Below are 24,501 nucleotides of genomic sequence, written 5' to 3'. Positions count from 1 at the left end.
TACACTATCATGTCATCTGCAAAGCAATGACAGTTTTGCTTCTTCCTTTCCAATTTAGATGACTTTTATTTCTTTTTCCTGTCTGATCTCTGTGGCTAGAACTTCTAATACTATGTGGATAGAAGTGGTGAAAGCAGACATCTTTGCCTTCTTCTTGATCTTAGTGGGAAAGCTTTTAGTTTTTGCCCATTGAGTATGATGATGGCTGTAGGTTTCTCATATATGGCCTTTATTATGTTGAGGTATGCTACCTCTACTCTCACTCTGCTGTTTTTATCATAAATGGGTGCTGTACCTTATCAAATGCTTTTCTGCATCTATTGACACAATCATTTGATTTTTGTCTTTGCTTTTATGTAATATATTACTTTTATTGATTTGTGAATATTATATCATCCTTGCATCCCTGGGATGAATCCCACTTGACCATAGTGTACAATCTTTTTAATATATTGCTGGATGCATTTTGCCACTATTTTGTTGAGGATTTTAGTGTCTAAGTTCATCAGCAATATTGGCCTGTAGTTTCCTGTCTTTGTTGTGTCTTTATCTGGTTTTGGAATTAGGATGATGCTGCCATCATAAAAAGAGTTTGGGAGTCTTTCCTCATCTTGGACTTTTTTTCAGTAGTCTAAGAAGGATAGGGGTTAACTTCTCCCAAGTTGTTTTGTAAAATTCTCCCGTGAAACTGTCTGGATCGTGGCTTTTCTGTGCCTGGAGTTTTTTGATTATTGCTTTGATTTCACTAGCTGTTATTGGTCTGTTCAGGTTTTCTGCTTCTTCTTCATTCAGTTTTTGGAAGATTATGTTTTGCTAGAAACTTGTCTATTTCAGCCAGATTTTCAAATTTCTTGGCATATAGTTGTTCATAGCAATTTCTATAACCTTTGTATTTCTGTGGTTATCAGTTGTAATCTCTCCTCTTTCATTTCTGATTTTATTTATTTGGGTTCTCTCTTTTTTTAACACATTAAATCTTTATGTAAGAAAACAAACACAATGCCAAATTAACACCAAAAGACATGTTTTCTAAAGCATTTAATTTAAATAGGTAAAACAGGAGATGATATTTAAAAAGACTAGACAGTAATTAAATCATGACAGTTATATTCCTTTTTATTTGATATAATAATTCTTTTTCTTTAGAGTATTTTCTTATGCTATCACTCCCAAATACTAAAAATAGTTTTCCAACTTAAAAAAATGTATTCAGGTTCTCCTTGGGAGCTATAAACAATGGGTACACTTTTCAGTGACAATGCGAACATATAAAATTGATGAGGCAGAAATTGCATGTGATTCTTATATGTGCATGCACATGACAATACAAATACAAATGCTTGATCTTGAAGTCTCATAAAAATATTTCCAGTTTTGTCCTGTGAAGAACAAAAAACTAGGACAAATTTCTCTGTTTGCCAGAATAATGTCATCAGGTACAATCTAGCACTGTAATTATGAAATGATATGACAGAAGAGTTCACTATAATTCCTCAGTTCATAAACCACAAAAGATGGTGACTCTTCTAAAAGGCATGTGCTTTGTGTGTGTGCACATATGTGTATGTGTATGTATGTATTTTGTGTTTTTAGTTTTTAGAAAATAATTATCATAAAGATTTGACCTAATGATTAGAACTTAGTCCTGCTTCCCAGGGATTGCCAAGTTCTGTAACTAATGACAAGAAAGGGAAAAATTTAAAAAAAGAGGGAGATAAAAAAGTAAAAAAATAATACAACATAAGAAAGATTCCCTACCATTCTATTGAGTGAAAATATGATGATTTGCACTTTCATGCAATTAAACATATTTCTGAATTCAACTTATTGCTGAATTTGATCACAAAATCATGTTCATTTTGGTTTATCTAACATCCAATTTATCTTTTTAGTATAAATATCAGGTACTATTTATACATTTACCTAAGTTTTCGTGAATGTTGTCTTGTTTCAAGGTGGTCTGAAGTGGTTATTCCATTATTGGATCACTATTTTATGACTGTGAATAAAGTTTTTATGGTTTGTTTTAGGAAATCATAATTGTAATAAGATAAATATTCTGAAATTGCTATGAGTCTGTCCAAACACCCATTTCAATAATAAATTCAGTAAAAATAACAATTTGCAATGGAATCATTGAAAATGTAATAGAAATCTCAAACAAATAGTAAAGCTTGAAGCATTATACCCTAAATGCTAAATTGTCATTTTGGAAGTTAAAGGAAAGCTTAAATAGATTTTCTAGCTAGTCAATTTTTTTTAAATATTGGAACTTCCATGTAAGTCACAACTTCTGAAATCTATATTGGGAAAAAATTCAGCAAGAAAAAATATTGTCAGCATTTCTAGTTACTCAGCTAATGAAAATCTCAATCTCCAAACATACAAAAATATTGTCACATTTTGTTGTAAAAAGGTGTTTTTCATTTTCCAGTGGAATTCATAGTCATATTCACTAAACATAACTTTAAAGGAAATGAGGAGAGGAGAAGACAGGACAGGACAAGAGAGGACAGGACAGGACAGGAGAGGAGAGAACCAGTTTTCCATAGAGATTCAATGTGGTATATTAGGCAAAACACAGACTGCAGACTATATGTTTTAGGTGTCCACTGAATTAAAATTTGTAATTACCAAATTTCCAAGGCACTAATGTAGTAGTTTCCTGGGATTCAAAGGCAGAGAACATTCTACCTAATGGTAACATCCTAACTATAGAAAATAATAACTTGAAGCAGCAGGGAATGGGAGAGCAAATTTTCTCTAAATTCTCCATCATGCTACCTAAAATTTCAGGATAGAGAAAAAGGATTCCAAGGCAGGAAACCACACCAAATTTTAAGATTTTACATTCTTATCATACATCATTCTAGAACATTCTTGAGTTCTATATTGACCTTTGCTGGAAATCCTATTCTGCATGTTAAGACCAGAGCCAACAATTGAGAGTTCTGGGTAAACCTGGCTCTCATAAGTCAAAAGGCATTGCTGTATTAAAAATTGCTATAGCATTTTTTTGGGTCTTGCCAAAAGAAGATAGTGACTTCTTTAGGTCTGTGAGACACCAACAAACCTAAATGACATTTGTAGGCTTTACTGGCCATGCTGAATAAATATGAAGAAAACTGTAATGGAAGTCAGGGAATCATGTTCATACCCTGGCTCTTTTACTAAAATCCTATTTGTAGGTATATAGGATGCATTGTCCCCATCCAAAAACAAGTCCAAAATTACCACACCCTTCAGATATAAAATGATGAATGATGCCACTTTTAGTGGTAAAATATGGTAAAATGAGAAAACATAAAATACAACAACAAAGATAGTAATTTCTTTAACAAAAATAATAAACCGCAAGAACCCAGATAATCAAAGAGAAAATACAGGTTATCATTCTAACATTCTGTATTTAAATTTGTTACTACTATCATGGTACTGCATACCAATATTGATTAATATGTATGTATTATACATATTTGTATATGTATTTGTATTGCTGAAATTTTCACTTATTTTTTCAGGGTAAGACTTCTTTTCTGCTGATTTAGAAACTATGATGTCCTATTGGATTCCCATATATAAGATAGTACATTATATTAAGAAAATAATATTTTGATTATCTATTTTCAGATTGTTGTTTACATATAATGAAAAGCATTTAACATTTGCTACCAAATATTTCTCTGTAAAATAGGATGTATCTTATACATATCTCTACATTTTGTAGAAAAGCAAATATATTGGGTATGTTTGTTTCTTTATGTTACAATTTACTTATTTGACCAGTGGAGATAATATGAGTCCTTACTAAATTCATAGGGCTGTTACACACATCAAGGAGATCATTTATGTCCAAGTTTTTTGAAGTAAATAAAGCATTATGCAAAACACCCTTATGCTGACACCAGCTACATGAGTAACTAGGATCAAGTCAGATCCCTTTGGGGAATAGAATACAGAACTTCCCATACTATAACTAGGTGATAAGACCTGCCTCATTCTTATGCTAAATGCTGGGTAACCCCAGAGGAAAAAAAAAATTAAAGAGACCTTTCTAAGGCTGGTAGGCAGCTGAATTTTCTGGCCAATGAATTAGCTGAACCATTTATGTTGTACAGATTAAATTCAAAGTTGCCCAAGAGTTTAAAGAGAGGAGGTCATGCCTACTGATGATGTAAGAGATAAAATGTTTTTGTCTGTGGGCAAACACAAAATTCTATCTCTTTGCTAAACAAACCTCTTAGGTGTAACACAATTACTCAATTGTCTTCCACGGGCTCTGGTTGCATAGACATTTCTTATGATTTAGTCTTCTACAGATCTAAACAAGTTTTCTTAGAGAAACACTCTCAGATATGCTTCATTATTTAACACCGCCCATTTAGCGGAAATCTGAATGCTTCTCCCAGGTGTATTTTAAATAAAGTACTGTAAACATAATCATTTTTGTCTACCTTGTTAGTCTCCTACATAAAAATCTCTGCATGGGGGCAGCTTTAACTCAAACTACCTATTTCAGATATGTGTTACAGTGGAAAACACAACAAGCAAGTAAATCTAGAAATAGGGAAAAAACCTAGAAGAAACTATATTAAAATAACAATCTTTTTCACTGGTCAGTAGGATTATGGCTAATCTAATCTTGATTTTGGTTCAATGAACTATATTCTTGATAAATTTTTAAATTTTTTTTTACAATGAGCATGCATTACTTTGATTACAAAGGTGTGGGTAAGCTGACTGGATAGAAAGACTTGAAGGAATACAATATAAATATATCACAACTCCACTGATATTGTCTCAGACATTGAACAGAAATTGAAAGGCTGACAAAATTTTCTTTTCACCGCTAGCTCAACCTGCTTGAACAATGATAAATGAGTAATTATATATATATATATATTAAAAAATAGAAAGATAAATAACATTTAGAAAAAATAAAGCCTATTTACTTATAGGGGCAACTAATTTAGCAATATTTGACAAGGCTTTTAAAACTCAGTTTTCATGGAGCACCATTTAATATTCACACAAAGAAGATCCAGGCAGCTTAAAGATGACTATTTCTTCATTCATGAGATGCCTAGTTGATTTGCAATAAGATGAAACATTCAGTACATCTGGTTGGAACCAATGTGGATGATGACATGCTTCTCATAAGCCCTTTTCATTGTTTTCTCAATTTGCTTCAGAAAAACTTGTGGGATTCGTCCACATAAAGTATGCACAGTTTCCAAAAACTTTAGCTGAAGAGGGTAATAAATGGATTGAAAGAGATTATCTTGAAAGGGAAACTGAAAGATAATTTGTTAAAAAAAGAAAGAAAAGAAAGTTTATTTTAGTTACTAAAATTACAATTTTGATTGTTGCTCGGTTACAGTTGTCCCACCTTTTCCCTGTTTTTCTCCCCGTCCCATCACCCCACTCCCACAGTCAACCCTCCCCATAGTCCGTGCCCATGAAACCTCTGTTCAAGTTCCTTGACTTCCCCCTGCCCCTTCTTTTGCCCCTTACCACCCACCCCCACACCTCTGTTTACCACTTTAGTAATAACTTTTTCAATAACTTTTTTCAATAACTTTTACTAATAAATGAAACAGGAAATTACTGTAAGCATGCAGACACAGGTTTGTATATACATAGTAGAAAGGATCTCTGAGGACCCAGGTTCAAATCCTTGTTCAGTACTGTGCCATCTCAAGCAACATTAACCAATTCTTGGCTTCAGTTTTTACACTTCTAGAAAATAAAGAAGATTTATTTGAGTCCTTAAAGCTCTTAATATCTAAAAGCATGCTCTTGCAAAACTCAGGCACATACTTGAAATTTACTATAATAGAACACTAAATTCTTCAAATTTTTGATATGTAGCAATTTTAATTAATAAACTTTAGCAAACCCACCTGAATGGCCTCAGCAATTTTGAGAAAGAACAACAGAGTAGAAGGGATCCCAATACCTGATATGAAACTATATTACAAGGCCACTGTAATCAAAACAGCCTGGTACTGGCATAAGAACAGACACATAGATAAATGGAACAGGATAGAGAGCCCAAAAACAAACCCATGTCTCTATGGTCAATTAATATTTGACAAAGGGGGCAGGAGCATAAAATGGAGTAAAAATAGCCTTTTCAACAAATGGTGTTGGGAAGTCTAGACAGCTACATGCAAGAAAATGAAACGACCACTACCATATACCATAAACAGAAATAAACTCAAGATGGATAAAGATTTAAATATAAATTGTAACATCATAAAAGTATTAGAGGAGACTTTTAGGATACTGCTAGAAGAAACATATAGACAGGAAAACTTCAGATATCCCATGCAGAAATATTTTCACTGATATGTCCCATAGGGCAAGGAATATAAAGGAAAAAATAAACAAATGGGACTACATCAAATTAAAAAGCTTCTGTATAGATAAAGAAAACATCAGCAAAATGAAAAGGAAACCAATCATGTGGGAAAATATATTTACCAATGATACTTCAGACAACAATTTGATCTCCAAAATACATAAAGAAGTCACATGACTCCATACCAGGAAGGCAAACCACCCAATTAAAAAATGGACAAAAGACCTGAACAGACACTTCTCCAAGGAGGACATACAGAGGGTGCAGAGACATATGAAAGGATGCTCAACATCACTAGCCATCATAGAGATGCAAATTAAAACCATAATGAGAAACCAGTTCACACGGGTCAGAATGGCCATCATAACCAAATAAACAAACAACAATTGCTGGCAAAGTTGTGGAGAAAAGGAAACCTTAGTAGACCATTGGTGGGAAAGCAGACTGGTGCAACCACTGTGGAAAACAGTATGGAATTTCCTCAAAGAAAAACCCCTAAAACTGGAACTGCTTTTGACCCAGCAAACCACTGCTTGGATTATACCCTAAGAATCCTGAAACACCAATTCAAAAGAACCTATGCACCCCAGTGTTTATAGCAGCACATTTATAATAGCCAAGTGCTGGAAACAGCCTAGGTACTCATCAGTATATTTAAAAAAAAAATAAAAGAAAATTTTAGGGCATGACTATGGTAACCTCTTGAGTCCAGAGTTTAGCAATTACTACTAACATTTATTAGCAATGAACTTTATTTTCATAATCCAGTTACCAAATACTATTTGATATCTATTTCCCTTACTATTAAGCTTAAAAAAAAAATTCGCTTGGAGGGAAGATGTCGGAGTGAGTGGAAGTCATGCTGACCTCCTCCCAGGGCCAAGCTGGAATTACAGCTCAGTTGTGGAGAAACCACCCAGAACAAACAACTGAGCAATAGCCAGAGAGAAGTGTATAACTTTGGACAGGCAGAAGAACCAGCTTTGGCACAACCTGTCAGGTAAAGAGTGCAGTAGAGACTCAAGAAGACTCGCTGGGCACCCACAGGCAGCAGCACCAGTAGGATAATTAAGTGGCTGGTTGCATCCCTTGGAGAAGATTGGGGTCTAAACCCTAAGCTAGGATTCCCAGCCTAGAGCACCATAGCCCAAAAGGTACACAGATAACAACCAGTGGAAAAAGTGGCAGGGTTACTATCTGCCAGAGACAGACAGTTGGAGATGCAAGGGCTGTTTAAAGGGCCAACACACAAATTTTCATTTGAAGCCACTTACCCTGGGCTCAGGCAAAGGTGGAAGCACAGTGGGCTGGAAACACCTGAGGAGAGACAGGGAACAGAATGCCTGGGGAGAGAACTGAGAGAGGAGCTGCCAGGATCCTGGTGCTGAGTCATTGCTCAGATGGCAGCAGCCTTTATGCTTAAGCAGATTACTCCCCTCCCAGAAGTAATAGCCTAAGGGCAAATAGGCCCCACTGCAGGAGGGTTTCAGTACCGCCATACGTTTCTTAAACCTGACTGCTTAAGACAGAGTGACCAGATTAACAATTGAAGGGGACAGCCAGTGACAGCAGATCATTGCAAGTATCTAACAGGCTGCCTGAAGTCAGACATGGTCAACATCTGACATCACCAGAGGCAGATCCAGAAAGAAAAAAATCAGTGGTAAATACAAGAGGCTACCCAGATGAAAGCCACTGTGGTCTTCTTTATGATTTGTGATATTTTCTTTCCTGCAGAGCTTTATAACATTCATTTCTTATCCAGCGAGTTTGTATATATTAAGTCACCAGATTTTTTACTATAGTGTATTTCAATTCTCATATTTTGCCTGTCCCTTCTCTTAGCCCATTTTACCTTCTTTCCTCACAATATTTTCATTTCAAATTTGGTTTTCTCTCTAGCTACAACTTATTTCCATTCCATACTCTTACTATTTCTCCTTTGTCTAGACACTCAAAATGAATTATTTTTGTCAAGGGTTATTTCACATCCTTTTTCCCATTTCTTAAAATGCCTGTGTTCTCTCTACATCTTTAACAAAGTTTGCTAGTTGGCTGTGGGTAGGGTAGTTGATGTTGCACTGTTTTTTCAAGGTTATCTCTAGAGCTTCACTATGTATTTCAAGTATCAAATTTTACTTGACCTCTCTCCTACTATTTTTCATCTCAAATTTTAATTTTGTCATCTTAGCCTGTTATTTTCTTTTTGTTTTTGTCTTTCTTCTAGTCTTCTTCCATCATGCCCTTTTATTTTTCTTTATTCTCTTTTTTTCTTTTCTTTTTCCTTACATCCCAAATTTTAATTTTTCCCTTACTTAGTCTGGTTTTAGTCCCTCACTCTTAGTATTCCCTCTCCCTCTATCATTTCAAAATCACTTCCCATTCCTTTAAACATCTCCTAGATTTTGTTTCTCTTTTCCTTCTTATTCCCATACCACCTATATTAATTTTAGCTCATTTGTTGTTGAAAGTACTATGGAGCATCTTTCTCTCCAATTCAGCTCTTGTATTTTTTATTAATTATTAATAGTTTTACTTCCTTTCTCTTTCTCTCTCTCACTTTATTTTATATGATTTTAATCTTTTTAAACCTAATATTATATGCTTCCCTTCTCATACTCCATTCCACACTCTTCATTCTCTTTTTTATTCATGAGGTAAATTTTACCTTCTCTCTTTCCATTGTTCCAACTCCCAACACTTATTTATTAGTGCTCCTCCCTCTACCCTCTCAAAATCATCTCTCTTTCAGGAGGTCATCTCATATCCACTCTCCTTTCTTATAATATTCTTAATGTCATTACACCCTTACTAATACCAGTTACTTGCTATTGATAGTGGGATTGTGTGGGAGAGTTATATTTTGGGATGTGGGTTTGTTTCTTGGGCTTTGTGTTTTTTTTAATCAGTATCTGCACAACAGCACACAAGACATGGAGTATGGAATGACCCTCAGTCAACCAGCAGCTGCGAAGGACTAATGAAAGAACAACCCAACAACCACCAAAACTCAATTACATCCAGAAAACCAAAATAAAAGGCATAAAGATCATCTAAAGAGCATCAAATTCAGGTGATCAAGGAGACAGCACCACTGTATCTCGCAGGTCTCCCCCATAGGAAGTTCACACTGTGAAGTCAGAAAGTCAAATCAATTTAATTAAAGTCAGATCAATTTAAGAAGCAGAATCAAACAAGAAGAATCTCCCCTAAAATGGGAAGACAAAGAAACAACCTCCAAATGAAAGGAAAGGTGGAATCCTCATAAAGAGTGCTAAATAAAATAGCAGCAAGTCAACTATCAGATATTGAATTCAAAACAATGACTATAAAAAAGCTCAATGAACTCAGTGCGAATTACCAAAAACTACAGGAAAACTGAGGAAATTACTGCAAACTATATCAGCATAAAAAAAGGACATAGAAACAATCAAGAAGGGCCAAGAAGAAGTGAAAATATATAATTTCTAAATTAAAAAACACAGTAGAAGAAATCAAAACTGGTCTTGATGAAGCAGAGGATCAAATCAGTGAGCTGGAGGAAAAGTAGAAAAAATTCCCCAAAAGAGCAAAAAAAGAAAAAGACTCATAAAGAACAAAGAGGTGTTAAGGGAACTGCAGGAGAACATGAACATAATAATATCCATATAATAGGGATAAAAGAGAGAGAAGAAGGAGCAAAAGACAGAAAATCTGTTTGACAGAGTAATGATGGAAAACTTCCCTAATTTTGATAGGGGACACAGAAGTTAGAAAATTTTAATTTAAGGTAAAAAGTTATAAGCCTAGTAAGTAATGTATACGTTAAAGCATTTGTTTCAGAAACTACAGAAAAGGCCCATCCTGGCTCCTGGGAAAACAGCTGACCTCCTGTGGCACTGTTAAAGACCACTGCTTGGGGACAAGTGGAGGCATCCAGGCCTTTGTGTTCCAGGGAGAGACAGACAACCGCCTGCCCCTGGGAACAGCTAACTGCCCAGGACAGGAATGTTGCAGTTTCTTTCACCTAATCCTCCATGAATGTTAAAAATCCTCACTGCACTTTGTTTATTCCCTGGTATAAAAACACTGGCCTGGAAAGAAAAGACAAGATGGTCTGTTAGGGTATGAATCCACCATCTTCTCAGATCACCAGCCATCTGAATAAAGCACCCATAAAAATTCAATAGCTGTCATTACTTATTGGGTTTGGTAGTGATAGGCAGCCCAAACCCTAGTGGCTTTTCCAGTTTCAATTTGATGAGAGAAAAAGCCACACAAGTCCAGGAAGCAGAGGGCCTCCATCAAGAGGAACCCAAAGAGGCCCATTACAAGACACATCATAATTAAAATGCCAAAACTCAAAGTCAAAGAGAGAATCTTAAAGGAAATAAGGGATAAACAGGAAGTAATATATAAGGGAGCTGACTTCTAAGCAGAAACACTACAAGACAGAGAAATGGCAAGAAATTTTCCAAGTGATGGAAAGCAAAGGCCTGCAACTAAGACTACTCTACCCAGCAAGGCTCTCAATTAAAATGGAAGGCAAAATAAGGAGTTTCCCAGACAAAAGAAGGCTAAAAGAATATACCTCCACCAAATCACCATTGCAAGAGATGCTAAAGGGACTGCTTGAAGAGTAGGATGAAAAACAGTGAGAGACAAAGGAACAAAGGTACAAAGAGAGTAAAATGGCAATGAATAAGTTCCTATCAACAGCAACCTTAGGAGATTTGGAAGATGGAGATGAGGTAGGTGGGAGCGGAGCCCACTTTCCCTGTGCACAGGTGGAACACCTAGCCAACCTTCTGAGGATCAGAGTGAACAGCCAGTGGTATCCCAGCATATATGAAAGTTGAAGGCCAAAATTGTAGAGGACATTGAAAAACAGATGGTAAGAAAATTGCGTTGGGACAGTCAGGTCCCTGGAACCAGTGTGGGGACCAGAGCTGTTGCAGCCCCTGGCCCTGTACCTGTTGGCACCTGCCACAGGATCCTTAGAAGAGAGCCAAATTAACAGCTCCTTTCCCTGCCAAACAGGGAGGATAGAGCGGCATGAGGATGGACCTGGATGTCTGAAGTCACTGGGGGGAATAAAGATGAAGTGGGAGACACAAAAGGGCAGTGTTCACCCACTGCGACTGTGGACACTGGCACGGGTCATTACCAGAGAAACTGGGGAGCTGGGTGACACCTGGAGAAGGGAAAAGAGTTGGACCATGATGGACCCTGACCCAGATAGCTCCAATATGGTTGGAAAGTTGGACTGTGTGAGAGGCCGTGCACTTGTTAGGAGCAGCAGCCTTGAAAAGGAGGATTTTGTTCAAAATACAGCTTTGGTGGCTGTTTAGGGAACTCTCTCACAGTGGCCGCCCCCACTGCCATGGCTGCACCCCCACTGTCACGTTAAGAGGAAGGAGGTGGGCACCCCCACAGAGGAGAGCAGCATGGCTCAAGGAGTTAGTAGTCCCCAGAAAAACTTAACTTGGTGGGAGCTGAACTACCCTGAAGAGACTTTGAGAGTGCCTAGCTCCTAGGAGAGCAAAGAGCAAGAAGGTGGTATGTGAGTTGCCTCTAATTAGTGCACCTCAAGGATGGCACAGCTGGTGGATTGAAGGTGCCAGACTGGAGTAGACAGACAGTGGGGGCATGGTAGTGAACTGAGGAACTGGACTGGAAGCTGGGCAACAGTGAAGATTGAGGCTCAGACCTGGCCCCTATCCTCCCAAAACCATAGAAAGGAAGAACAGTGAAGCCCAACCCCCCTCAGCCTGCTGCAGCCAGGAAGACTAGCAGAACTTGCTTGGCTAATTTAAAGTCAGCAGGAGGCTTTCCCATTTTTTTCTTTTTCTCTTCCCCTCCCCCAAGTGAGACAGTAAGACCTGGAGCTGTGCAAGGACCAGAGTCAGACCCAAAGAGCGATCACAAGGCTAATCCCAACAGTTGTGAACTGAGACAAATTTCATTTTGCTATTTCAGAGAACTAGCATGTTATTGTTTATTTATATTATTATTATTTTCACTTCTTTTATTAGCATTTTTATATCTTTCTGTTTAGTTTTCTTCCTTTTACTTGTTTAATTGCATTGTTTGTTTGAGTGGATTTCCTTGTTCTCTTTCAAATTGTATTTTTAATTTTTCTTCTTTCATTCCACTTGTGTTCCAATAGTACACAACTCTATGTCGTGTACTTCCTATTTTTGTTATTCAGATCATATGGTTCCTGTCATATGATTGTTGTTCTAGTATTATTGTAAATCATTGTTGTTCCATACAAATGTAAATACTAGACAGCATGCCTCCTGGATCTTAGCCAATTTCAATGTTTTCTGGAACTTTATTACTCTTGTGGTTAACTCTATTCTCTTGCACACTATGCCTATTTTCTATCCTTTACTCTCACTATATCTCATAATCTGACCTCCCACCAGCTCTCTGATTTCTGAATTCAAATCACAATCCTTCCCCCCTCTAACAAGAGTCTTATCTCTTTTCCACCTTTTCTAAAAAGTGGCTAGTTGGGTGAAGTATCACAGTTAACACTATACTCATCCAAAGGATCTCCTATCTCTTCTCTACATGTTGGTACTTTATATCCCATAGAATACATTCCCACTGTCTTAAACCATTTTGCCTCCCCCCTCTAACTGATCATATAAAAGAGGTGGGATCTGTGAACACCAATATACCTGCTTGAAGAGGAAACACACCAATAAAGGATCCACCGACAGATAACAATGGAAGAAGGTGAAGAGGGGAGTGGAAGCCACATTAACCTCCACCCAGTACTGATCTGGAAAGACAACTAAATGGTGGAGAAATTACCCAAAACAAACAACTGAACAATAGTGAGAGAGAAGCCTCATAACTTTGAACAGACAGGAGAATCAATTTGGACACAATAGGTCCACATCTGCACAAGAGCATACAAGACATGGTGGGCAGAATGACCCTCAGTTAACCAGCTGGAGGGAAGGACCCGCCAACAGGGTCCTTCTCTGTTGGGAAGGAATGACCCAACAACAATCAAAACCCCAATACATCCAGAGAACTGACATAAATGACATCCTAAGAGCAGTAAGTTCAGGAGATCAAGGAGACTGCACGCTGAATCTCACAGGTCTCATACCATATAAGTTCACACCACAAAACTAGGGAGCCAGACAGATCAAATTAAGTATCAGGCTAACAAGAAGAGACTCATAAACAATGGGAAGACAAAGAAACAAACCCTAAACAAAAGGAATAGAGGAAGTCTCATAAAGAATGCTACATGAAATAGAGGCAACTCAACTACCAGATATTGAGTTTAAAGCAATGGTTATAAGGAAGCTCAATGAGCTCACTGAGAACTACCAAAACCTACAGAGAAACTATGATGAAATCACAGCAAATTATATAAACATGAACAAGGAAATAGAAACTATCAACAAGGGCCAAGACGAAATGAAGAAGACAATTTCTGAATTGAAGAACACAAGAGAAGGAGTCAAAAGCAGGCTAGATGAAACAGAGGAGTGAATCAGGGAACCAGAGAACAAGGTAGAAGAAAACACCCTGAAAGAGCAAGAAAAGGAAAAGAGACTTAGAAAGCACAAAGAGGTATTAAGGGAATTGCAGGACAATATGAGTTGTAACAATATCTGTACAATAGGGATAGAAGAAGGGGGAGAAGAAGAAGAAAAAGGAGGAGGAAGAGGGGGAGGGGGAGGGGGAAGGAGGAAGAAGAAGAGGAGGAGGAAGAAGAAGGGGGAGAAGAAGAAGGAGGAGGCCCACTCCAAGACACATCATCATTAAAATGGCAAAATTCCAAGACAAAGAGAGAATCTTAAAGGCAGCAAGGGAGAAACAGGAAGTAACATACAAGTGAGCCCCGATAAGACTAGCACCTGACTAATAGATGGAAACACCCCAAACCAGAAGGTAATGGCAAGAAATATTATAAGTAATGAAAACAAAGAACTGCAAAAAAGAGTACTTTATCCAGCAGGGCTCTCAATTAAAATGTAAGGTGAAATAAGGGATTTCCCAAACAAAAGAAGGCTCAAACAATAGACATCCACCAAACCAGCTTTGTAAGACATGCTAAAGGGACTGCTTTAAGAAATGGAAGGAAGAGAGTGAGAGAGAGAGAGGATCATAGGTACAAAGGAAGTAAAATGGCAATGAATAAATACCTATCAATAATAACCTTAAATACAGATGGATTAACTGCTCCAATCAAAAGACATACAATAGCAGAATGGATAGGAATACATGACCCATATGCTGCCTATAAGAGACCTACTTCAGAACAAAGGACTTACACAGACTGAAAGTGAAGGGCTGAAAACAAACATTCTAAGTAAATTGACAGGGACAAAAAGCTGGGGTAAAATACTCATATCAGTCAAAATGGACTTCAAAACAAAGGTCATAAAAACAGACCCAGAAGGTCACTTCTTAATATTCAAGGGAAGAATCCATCAAGAAGACATAGATACTGTAAATATACATGCACCCAACATAGGAACACCCAAATACATAAGGAAAATCTTGGTGGACTTTAAGAAAGATATTGACAGCAACACAATTATAGTAGGGGATTTTAACACCCCACTGTGAGAAAAGGATAGATCTTCCAAACAAAATATCAACAAAGATATTGTGACATTGAACAATGTCCTACATCAAATGGACTTAAGTGATATATATATGGAAACTTTCATCTCAAAGAAGCAAATTACACATTCTTTTCAAATTAACAAGGAACATTTTCAAAGATAGACCACATGATAGGACACAAAACAAGCCTCAGCATATTCAAGAAAATTAAAAACATATCTCTCATTACAAGGGACTTAAACTAGAAACAAACCTCAAGAAAAAACCTCAAAAACACTCAGACTCACGGAGATTGAATAGCATGCTATTAAACAATGAATGGGTTAATAATTAGATCAAGGAAGAAATCAAAAAGTTTCTGGAAACAAATGAAAATGAACCCACAACAATCCAAAACTTATGGGACACAGTGAAGGCAATCCTGAGCACGAAGTTCATTAAAAAAAAAAAAAAGAAACATTTCAAATAAACAACCTAACCCAAATACCATATGATCTCATCTTTAAGGGCAGCCTAATCAACAAAACAAACAAGCAAGCGAAATATAACAAGAGAAACTGAAGTTAAAAACATCTGACATTTTCCAAAGGGGAGGTGGGAGGGGATAAAGAGGGGGAAAGCGGGCAGAGTTTTCAGGAACAACTATAAAGGACACATGGAGAAAACTGACAAAACCAAGGGGAAGATGGAATCAGGGGAGGGCAGTGTAGATGGATGGTATGGGGAATGAATTGCGGGGGAATGCAGACAATCGTATTTGAACAACAATAAAATAAAAATAATAATTATCTTATTTCCCCATAGAATATGTCCATGAGCAATATTTTCTAAATTGAGTCTTTCAGACCATTTACTTATGAGCATGTATCAAAGATTTATTACAATATTGTTGAAAGGGAAATTACTATAGCAGCTCAAGTCAAAAATTCATTGTTGGAAAGGCATTTTATACCAAAAGGCTAGAGGAAAGAAAAGAAATAAAGAATAGTGAAAGGCCAGTATAGTTTTTCCCAACAGAAGTGTGGGTAGGTGTGTGGCATCTATAATAAGTTTCAATTCTGTTAAAGTTCATCAGAAATAGTACTTAAGCATGTTTATCAGAAATGGGAATTCGTTACTTGAAGGAGGTCATGAATCATGTAATTCAATGTGTCCACATTTAGGACACTTTTTTTCTTTTTCAAAATTTTTTTTTACCATTTTTTATTGTTGTTCAAGTACAGTTGTCTGCATTTTCCCCCACCCCTCCCCATCACCCCAGCCCTCCCCACATCCTTCCCCTGTTTCCATGGTCCCCTTGTTATTGTTCATATATCCTTTATAACTATTCCTATAAACCCTTTACACCTTTCCCCCATTATCCCCTCCCCTCTCCCCAATGGTCACTGTCATCCTGTTCTCAATTGCAATGTCTTTGCTTATATTCTGCTTGCTTGTTCATTTTGTTGATTAGGATCCTTTTAATGGTGAGATCATTTGGTATTTCTCTTTCACCACCTGGCTTATTTCACTTAGCATAATGCTCTCCAGTCCTATCCATGCTGTCGTGAACAGTAAGAGCTCCTTTATTTTCTCTGCTGAGTAAAATTCCATTGTGTAAATATGCCATCGTTTCTTGACCCATCCATTTATTGATGGGCACTTAGGTTGCTTCTAGCACTTGGCTATTGTAAATTGTGCTGAGATGAACACTGGGGTGCATAGGTTCTTTTGGATTGGTGTTTCAGGGTTTTTAGAATATAATCCTACCAGTGGAATTGCCAGGTCAAAAGGCTGTTCCACTTTTAGTTTTCTGAGGAAATTCCATACTGGTTTCCATAGTGGTTGCACCAGTCTGAAAACCCACCAGCAGTGCACTAGAGTTCCCTTTTCTCCACAACCTCTCCAATACTTATTGTTTGTTGCTTTGCTTATGATGGCCATTCTCAATGGTATGGAATGTTATCTCATTGTGGTTTTCATTTGGATCTCTCTGATGGCTAGTGAAACTGAGCATCTTTTCATATGTCTCTAGACGCTCTGTATGTCCTCCTTGTAGAAATGTCTGTTCAAGTCCTTTGCCCATTTTTTAATTGGGTTGCATGTCTTCTTAGAGTGGAGTTACATGAGTTCTTTATATATTTTGGGCATCAAACCCTTGTCTGATGTATCATTGGTAAAATGTTTTGTCATAAAGTTTGTTCTCTTTTCATTTTAATGCTATTTTCTTTAGCCATGTAGAAGCTTTTTATTTTGATGAGATCCCATTTGTTTATGCTTTCCTTTATGTCCCTTGCTCTATGGGACATATCAGTGAAAACACTGCTGTGTGGAATATCTGAGATTTTCCTGCTTATGTTCTCTTCTAGGTCTTTAATGGTGTCACGACTTATATTTAAATCTTTTATACATCTTGAATTTATTTTTGTGTATGGTGTACATTGATGCTTGAGTTTCATTTTTTTTTTTTTTTTTTGCATTTAGGTGTCCATCTCCCAACATCATTTGTTGGAGAGGCTATTTTTATTCCATTTTATACTGCTGTCCCCTTTGTCAAATATTATTTGACTGTAGAAACTTGAGTTTATCTAGGCTCTTCTATTGGTCTATGTGTCTGTTCTTAAGCCAATACCAGGCAGATTTGATTACAGTGGCCTTGTAGTACAGTTTGATATCAGGTATTGTGATCCTTCCTACTTTGCTTTTCTTTATCAAAATTTCTGCAGGTATTTGGGGTCATTTATGGTTCCATATAAATTTTTGAAGTGTTTGTTCTATGTCTGCGAAATATTCCATTGGTACTTTAATAGGGATTGCCTTGAATCTATAAGTTATTTGGGTAGTATGGATATTTTGATGATGTTAATTCTTCAGATCCATGAACACGGTATGTTTCCACTTGTTTGTGTCTTCTTTAATTTCTTTCTTCAGTGTGGTGTAGTTTCCTGAGTACAGGTCTTCTACCTCCTTGGTTAGGTTATTCTTAGGTACTTTATTTTTCTTGTTGTTATGTAAAATGGGAATTATTTCCTGATTTCTGTTTCTGATATTTCATTGTTGGTGTAAAAAACTGCCTTTGATTTCTGAATATTGACTTTGTATCCTGCTGTTTTGCCAAATTCATTTATAGGTCAAGCATTGTTTTTAGTGAAGTCTATAGGATTTTCTGTGTACACTGTCATTCATGTTATCTGAAAACAGTGAGTTTTGTTTCATCTTTTTCAATTTGGATGCATTTTATTTCCTTTTCTAGTCTAACTGCTGTGTCTAGAACTTCCAATACTATGTTGAATAGAACTGTTGAAAGTGGACAACCTTGTCTTGTTCCTGATCTTAGTGGGAAAGTTTTTAATTTTTCCCCATTGAGTATGATGTTGGCTGGGCCTCTCATATATGGCCTTTATTATGTTGAGGAATGTTCCCTCTATTTCCACTTTGCTGGTTTTTTTTTATCATAAATGGGTGCAGTACCTTATCAAATGTTTTTTTCAATATCTACTGATATGATCATGTAATCTTTGTCTTTGCTTTTGTTTATGTGATGCTTTACACTTATTGATTTGCAAATATTGTACCATCCTTGAAACCCTGGGATGAATTCCACTTGGTCATGGTATATAATCTTTTTAATATATTGCTGGATGTGGTTTCCCAATATTTTGTTGAGGTTTTTAGTATCTATGTTCATCAGACATATTGTCCTGAAGTTTTCTTTCTTTGTTGTGTCTTTATCTGGTTTTGGGATTAGGATGATGCTGGCTTCACAAAAAAGAGTTTGGGAGTCTTCCACTTTCTTGGATTTTTTGGAATAGTCTGTGAAGGATAGGGGCAGGTCTTCCTTAAATGCTTTGTAGAATTCTCCTGTGAAACTCTCAGGTACAGGGCTTTTGTGCGTCAGGAGTTTTGCTTTTTTTTTTTTTTAAGATTTTATTTATTTATTTTTAGAGAGGGAAGGGAGGGAGATAGAGATAGAGAGAGAGAGAAACATCAATGTGTGGTTGCTGGGGATCATGGCCTGTAACCCAGGCATGTGCCCTGACTGGAAATTGAACCTGCAACACTTTGGTTCACAGCCTGTGCTCAATCCACTGAGCTACGCCAGCCAGAGAGGAGTTTTTTGATTACAGCTTCAACTTCATCTGCTGTTATTGGTCTGTTCAAGCTTTCTTCTTCTTCTCATTGACTTTTGGAAGATTATATTTTCCTACAAATTTGTCTGTTTCACCTAGTTTTTCAAATTTCTTGGCATATAGTTCTTCAGAGTAATTTCTTACAATCATTTGTATTTCTGTGGTATCAGTTGTAATCTCTCCTCTTTCATTTCTGATTGTGTTTATATGGGTTCTTTCTCTTTTATTCTTGAGGAATCTGCTTAAAGGCTTCTTGATTTTATTTATCTTTTCAAAGAACCAGCTCCTAGATTTATTGATCCTCAGAATTATGCTTTCAGTCTCTATCTCGTTTAATTCTGCTCTGATCTTGGTCATTTCCTTCCTTTTACTTGCTCTGGGCTGTCTTTGTTGCTGTTCCTCGAGTTCTTGTAGGTGTAGGGTTAGGTAGTGTATTTGAAATGTTTCTGTCTTTTTTAGGTAGGCCTATATCACTATGAATTTCCTTCTCAGGACTGCCTTAGCTGTGTCCCATAGGTTTTGGGTTGCTGAGTTCATTTTCATTTGTTTCCAGAAACCTTTTGATTTCTCCCTTGATCTCATCATGACACATTCAAGAATGTGATAATTGTTTAATACCATGTTATTCAATCTCCGTGAGCTTGAGGGGTTTTGCTTTTTTTCCCTTGAGGTTGGTTTCTAGTTTCATTCTCTCATGGTCTGAGAAAATTCTTGATATGATTTTAATTTTCTTGAATTTGTTGAGGCTTGTTTTGTGTCCTATCATGTGGTCTATCTTTGAAAATATTCCATGTGCATTTTAAAAGAATGTGTATTTTGCTTCTTTGGGATGAAAGTTTCCATATATATATCACTTAAGTTCATTTGATGTAGGGCATTGTTCAATACCACAATATCTTTGTTGATATTTTGTTTGGAAGATCTATCCACTTTTGACAGTGGAGTTTTGAAATCCTTTACTATAATTGTGTTGCTGTCAATATCTTTCTTGAAGTCCTCCAAGATTTTCTTTATGTATTCGGGTGTTCTTATGTTGGGTGCATATACATTTACAAAATTTATGTCTTCTTGATGGATTCTTCCCTTGAGATTTATGAAGTGACCTTCTGGGTCTGTTTCTATGGCCCTTGTTTTGTAGTCTCTTTTCAGTGATATGAGTATTGCTACCCTATCTTTTTTCCCCCTGACCATTTGTTTGGACAATTAGTTTCCAGCCCTTCACTTTCAGTTTGTGTAAGTCTTGTGTCCTGAGGTGGGTGTCTTGTAGGCAGCATACATGTGGGTCATGCTTTCTTATCCATTCAGCTATTGTATGTCTTTTGATTAGAGTATTTAATCCAGTTACATTTAAGGTTATTATTAATAGGTACTTATTCATTGCCATTTTTTCATACCTGTGATCCTCTCTCTCTCACTCTTTTCCTTCCATTTCTTAAAGCAGCCCCTTTAGCATCTCTTGCAGAACTGGTTTGGTGGAGGTGTATTCTTTTAGACTCCTTTCATCTGGGAAGCTGCTTATTTGGCCTTCTATCTTGAATAAGAGCCTTGCTGGGTAAAGTAGTCTTGGTTGCAGGCCTCTGGTTCTCATTACTTGGAATATTTCTTGCCATTCTCTTCTGGTTGGGAGCATTTCCATTGAGAAGTCAGTTGCTAGCCTTACCAGGGCTCCTTTGTATGTTACTTCCTGTTTCTCCCTTGCTGTCTTTAAGATTCTCTCTTTGTCTTGGAATTTTGCCATTTTCATTATGATATGTCTTGAAGTGGGCTCCTTTGTGTTCTTCTTGATTAGGACTCTCTGTGTTTCCTGGATATGTGACTTTTTCTCTCATCAAATTAGGGAAGTTTTCCATCATTTCTTCTTTCAAACAGGTTTTCTGTCCCTTCCTCCTCCTCCTCCCCTCCTCCTCCCCCTTCTCCCTCTTCCTCCTCCTCCTCCTTCTTCTTTTTCTTCTGTCCCTATTATACAGATATTATTATGTCTCATGCTGTCTTGCCTTTCCCTTACCCCCTCTTCATTCTTTCTGAGTCTCTCTTCCCTTTCTTGATCCATCTGGATGTTCTTTTTCTACCTTGTTGTCCAGTTCACTCATTTGATCCTCTCCTTCATATAGCCTGCTTGTAATTTCTTCTAATGTGATTTTTATTTCTGAGGCTTTATTGTTCAGTTTTTCCTGCTTTTTGTTTGTAGTTTCTGTTTCCTTTTTAATGCTGATGTAGTTCTCTCTCAGTTCCTTGTAGTTGTCTGTGAGTTTCTTGACCATCTTTATAACCATTATTTTGAATTTTATATCTGGTTGTTTGGTTACCTCCATTACATTTAGCTCTCTTAGTGAGGAGTCTTCCATTCCTTTTGTTTGCAGGTTCTTTTGTGTCTACCCATTTTAGGTAACTCTTTTTGTTTGTTTCTCCTCTTCCTGATGTTTTGCTTTGCTAGGTGTCTTTGTAGGGTGACCTCTTATGGTAGGAATTCTATGAGGTTCAGTGGTGTAGTCTCTTTGATCTCCTTGTCTGGATGCTCTAGGTTTGCACTTTTTTCTGTTCCTGTGTGCTCGCTTGTTGTACTTGGGTTTTTACCTTTAGGTGGTTCTTTTCTTGGTGGTTTTTCTCCTCCAGGAGTTACTGATATTTGTGCCTCCCACCTATTCTTGTATGTGATTGGTGGCAGGGGGTGGGCAAAATGGATTAAGACAGCAGGAGAGTATCTTATGGGATTTAAAGTACCAGCAAGTAGAGAAGAGATAGGAGATTCTTTGGATAAGTATAGTTAACTGTGATATTTTATACAACTAGCCAATTTTTATAAAAGATGGAAGAGAGATAATACTATTGTTAGAGGGGAGGAGGATTGTGAGTTGACTTCAGAAAACGGAGCACTTGTGCAAGTTTAGATGATGAGATATAGTGAGAGTAAAGGACAGAAAGTAGGGGTAGTGTGAAAAAGAATAGTTAACCAAAATGATAATAATGCTCAGTATTGAAGTGAAGTGTCCTCAGATCAGGGATGGTTGCTCTGTAGGATGTACAATTGTATGGAAGAACAATTATTAGCAATAGTAGTAGAACAACAATAATGTGAGAAGAAATCTATGATTTGGATAACCAGAATAGAAAGTACCTGATCAAGAGTAGGATGTTACTGAAACACAGGTGAAGTGAAAAAAGGAAAATTAAAATACAATAAAGAGAGAATAAGGAAAACTGGTCAAACAGTGCAATTAAACAAAAATAAAAAGAGGGAAACTAAAATAAGGAAGAAAAATTAAAGAATACTAATAAAATAAAAGTGGTAAAGATAATTAAAAGATAATAATAATACTCATAAACAATAAAATGCCAGCTCTACTGGATAGCAAAGTCTCAGTTTTTCAGTTTTGGGGTTTAGCCTTGTTCTACCCTTTTTGATCTGTCTCTGGACCATTCATAACTCCATGTCTATTGTCTCACTTGGGGGAAGAAAAAAAAGGAAATAAAAAAGAGAGAGAGGATCCAAACAGAAAAAAAAAAGCGTCCTGTTGACTTTAAACATTTTCAGGGAGCTCTGCTGGTCTTCCTAGATGGCACAGGAAGATGGGGACTGGGCTTCACTTTTCTCTCTTCCTATGTTTTGAGAGGATGAGGATCAGGTCTGGGTGGCAATATTTATAGTTTCCCGGCCTCTGCCATCTGAGGTCCTCCATGAGCTACCAGGCTCAAATCAGCCATTCAGTCTTTGGGCACAGAGCGCAAGTCAGTCTTGGGCACCTGGTTCCACTCAGGCATCCAGCCTCTGGGCACACAGTGTGAGACAAGCTCAGGTGTGCAGTACCACTTAACCACTCAGTCTCTGGGTGTGCAGCTCAAATCACCCTAGAGGTGAGCCAGCCGCTGCTTGAGAGTTCCTTACAAAGCAGCTGCCTACTGTTCTTAACAAGTGCATGGCTTTTCACATAGTCCAACTTTCCAACTTGCCTGGAGACTATTCAAGTCAGGGTCCTACATGACCCAACTCCTCCCTTCTCCAGATGTTGCCTGGTACCTCAATTTCTGTGGTGCAGTTGTCCACAATCCTAGCAGGTGTAGACTGCCTCTGTGTGTCTCCTACTTTGTCTCTATTCTCCCCAGCGCCTTCTAGCATCCAGGTGCTTCCTGGTGCTGGGCTGCCCTCCCTGCTCTGGCAGGAGAGGGAGCTGGTGATCTAACACTCCTCCTCATATCTTGTGGCAGGCACTGGGCCAGGGGGCCACAGCGGCCTAGGACCCTGCACAGATCCCAGGCATCTTACTACACCAGCATAATCTCCTCACCATCTGTTTTTTAATGTCCTCTGCAATTTTTTGCCTCCAAACTTCATATAAGCTGGGATTCCATTGGCTGTTTACTCTGTTCCTCAGAAGATAGGCTAGGTGTCCTAGCTGGGCACAGGGAGAACAGCACTCCACTCCCACCTACCTTGCTGTCATTTGCTACCGATCAGGACACTTTTTTTCATAGCATCATGGAGTCATCCTTGATTTCTCTCTTTCCCCTATATCCCTCAACAATCATCCATCAACAAGTGTTGTAATTCCATCTTGACAACATATCCCAAATATGGCCAATGCTTCCCATATTTTTGCTATCACAGAAATGTATGCCAGCCCCATCTCTCACCTGAATAGTTTTAACAAGTCTCTTTAAAGTGCCTTTGTATTTTCACTCTTGCACTCTTTCACCAAGTTTCCAAGGTGATATTTTAAAAGTACAAATCAGAGCATATCATATTTATGCAGGGATTTCTCATTGCAATTAGAATAAGAGTCCAACTCCTCTCTTACTCTGAAGGTTCCATGTTACCTAGAACTTTCTGTGCTTCTCTCCCCTTGTCTCATCCTTCTATTCACTGTGACTTCTTCCCTGTCCTTCAGGAACAACAAACTTCTTTCTGTCTTGGTAACTTTCACCAGGTTATTTGCTCTACTTAGCAGTATCTTCCCCCAGATTTTCCCAAGGGTGCTTCCATATGATCTAGTCTTAGGCTTGCATAGGCCACACCGAGGACCGTGGCTCATCAATGCTCCTCTTTACCTGAAACTCAGCCCATCACCCTGCCCTGGTTCACTTTTGTTCCTCCCACTATTTGATGCAATTTTTAAAATTTCTTTGCTCATATGTGTATTATCTGGCTTCCCCTACCTAGAACATATGTTTCATATACATAGGGCTTTGCTGGTATTGTTAAATTCTGACTTCCCTAGAACCTAGAAGTTTTCTTGCACAAAATAGGTTCTTCTTAGGTGATTGCTGAAAGAATTACTGAAAGAATGCCATCTGATAGATGAATTTCCTTGGCTCATGAAGGAAAGAGATTGTACTTTCCCTTTACACAAACACATACACACAGGATTAGGATGTGTATGTATGCACGAAAGAGAGGGGGGTGAGAAAGAGGTGTGTGTATGGAGAGAGAGATTGAGAGTGAGAGAGGGG

The 24,501-nt window shown here is 37.6% G+C and overlaps 1 protein-coding gene across 3 annotated transcripts in view; it reads right to left on the bottom strand.

Moving 5' to 3' along the window:
* Positions 1-1,023: 1,023 nt before the first annotated feature.
* GXYLT2 (glucoside xylosyltransferase 2) overlaps positions 1,024-24,501 on the bottom strand; it is a 204,540-nt gene continuing 181,062 nt past the window's right edge. For 2 of the 3 annotated variants that reach the window (XM_028518955.2, XM_036031008.1), the window contains one exon: positions 1,024-5,294. In XM_028518955.2, coding sequence (XP_028374756.1) covers positions 5,112-5,294 — 183 coding nt within the window. In that variant the 3' untranslated portion in view covers positions 1,024-5,111. The remainder of the gene's footprint in view (positions 5,295-24,501) is intronic. The other variant, XM_036031007.1, reaches the window with a different exon arrangement.

The sequence above is a fragment of the Phyllostomus discolor genome, chromosome 7 (assembly GCF_004126475.2).
Source record: "Phyllostomus discolor isolate MPI-MPIP mPhyDis1 chromosome 7, mPhyDis1.pri.v3, whole genome shotgun sequence".
NCBI lineage: Eukaryota > Metazoa > Chordata > Mammalia > Chiroptera > Phyllostomidae > Phyllostomus > Phyllostomus discolor.
Note: the sequence above shows the minus strand (reverse complement) of the source record. Positions and strands in the feature narration are given on the sequence as shown.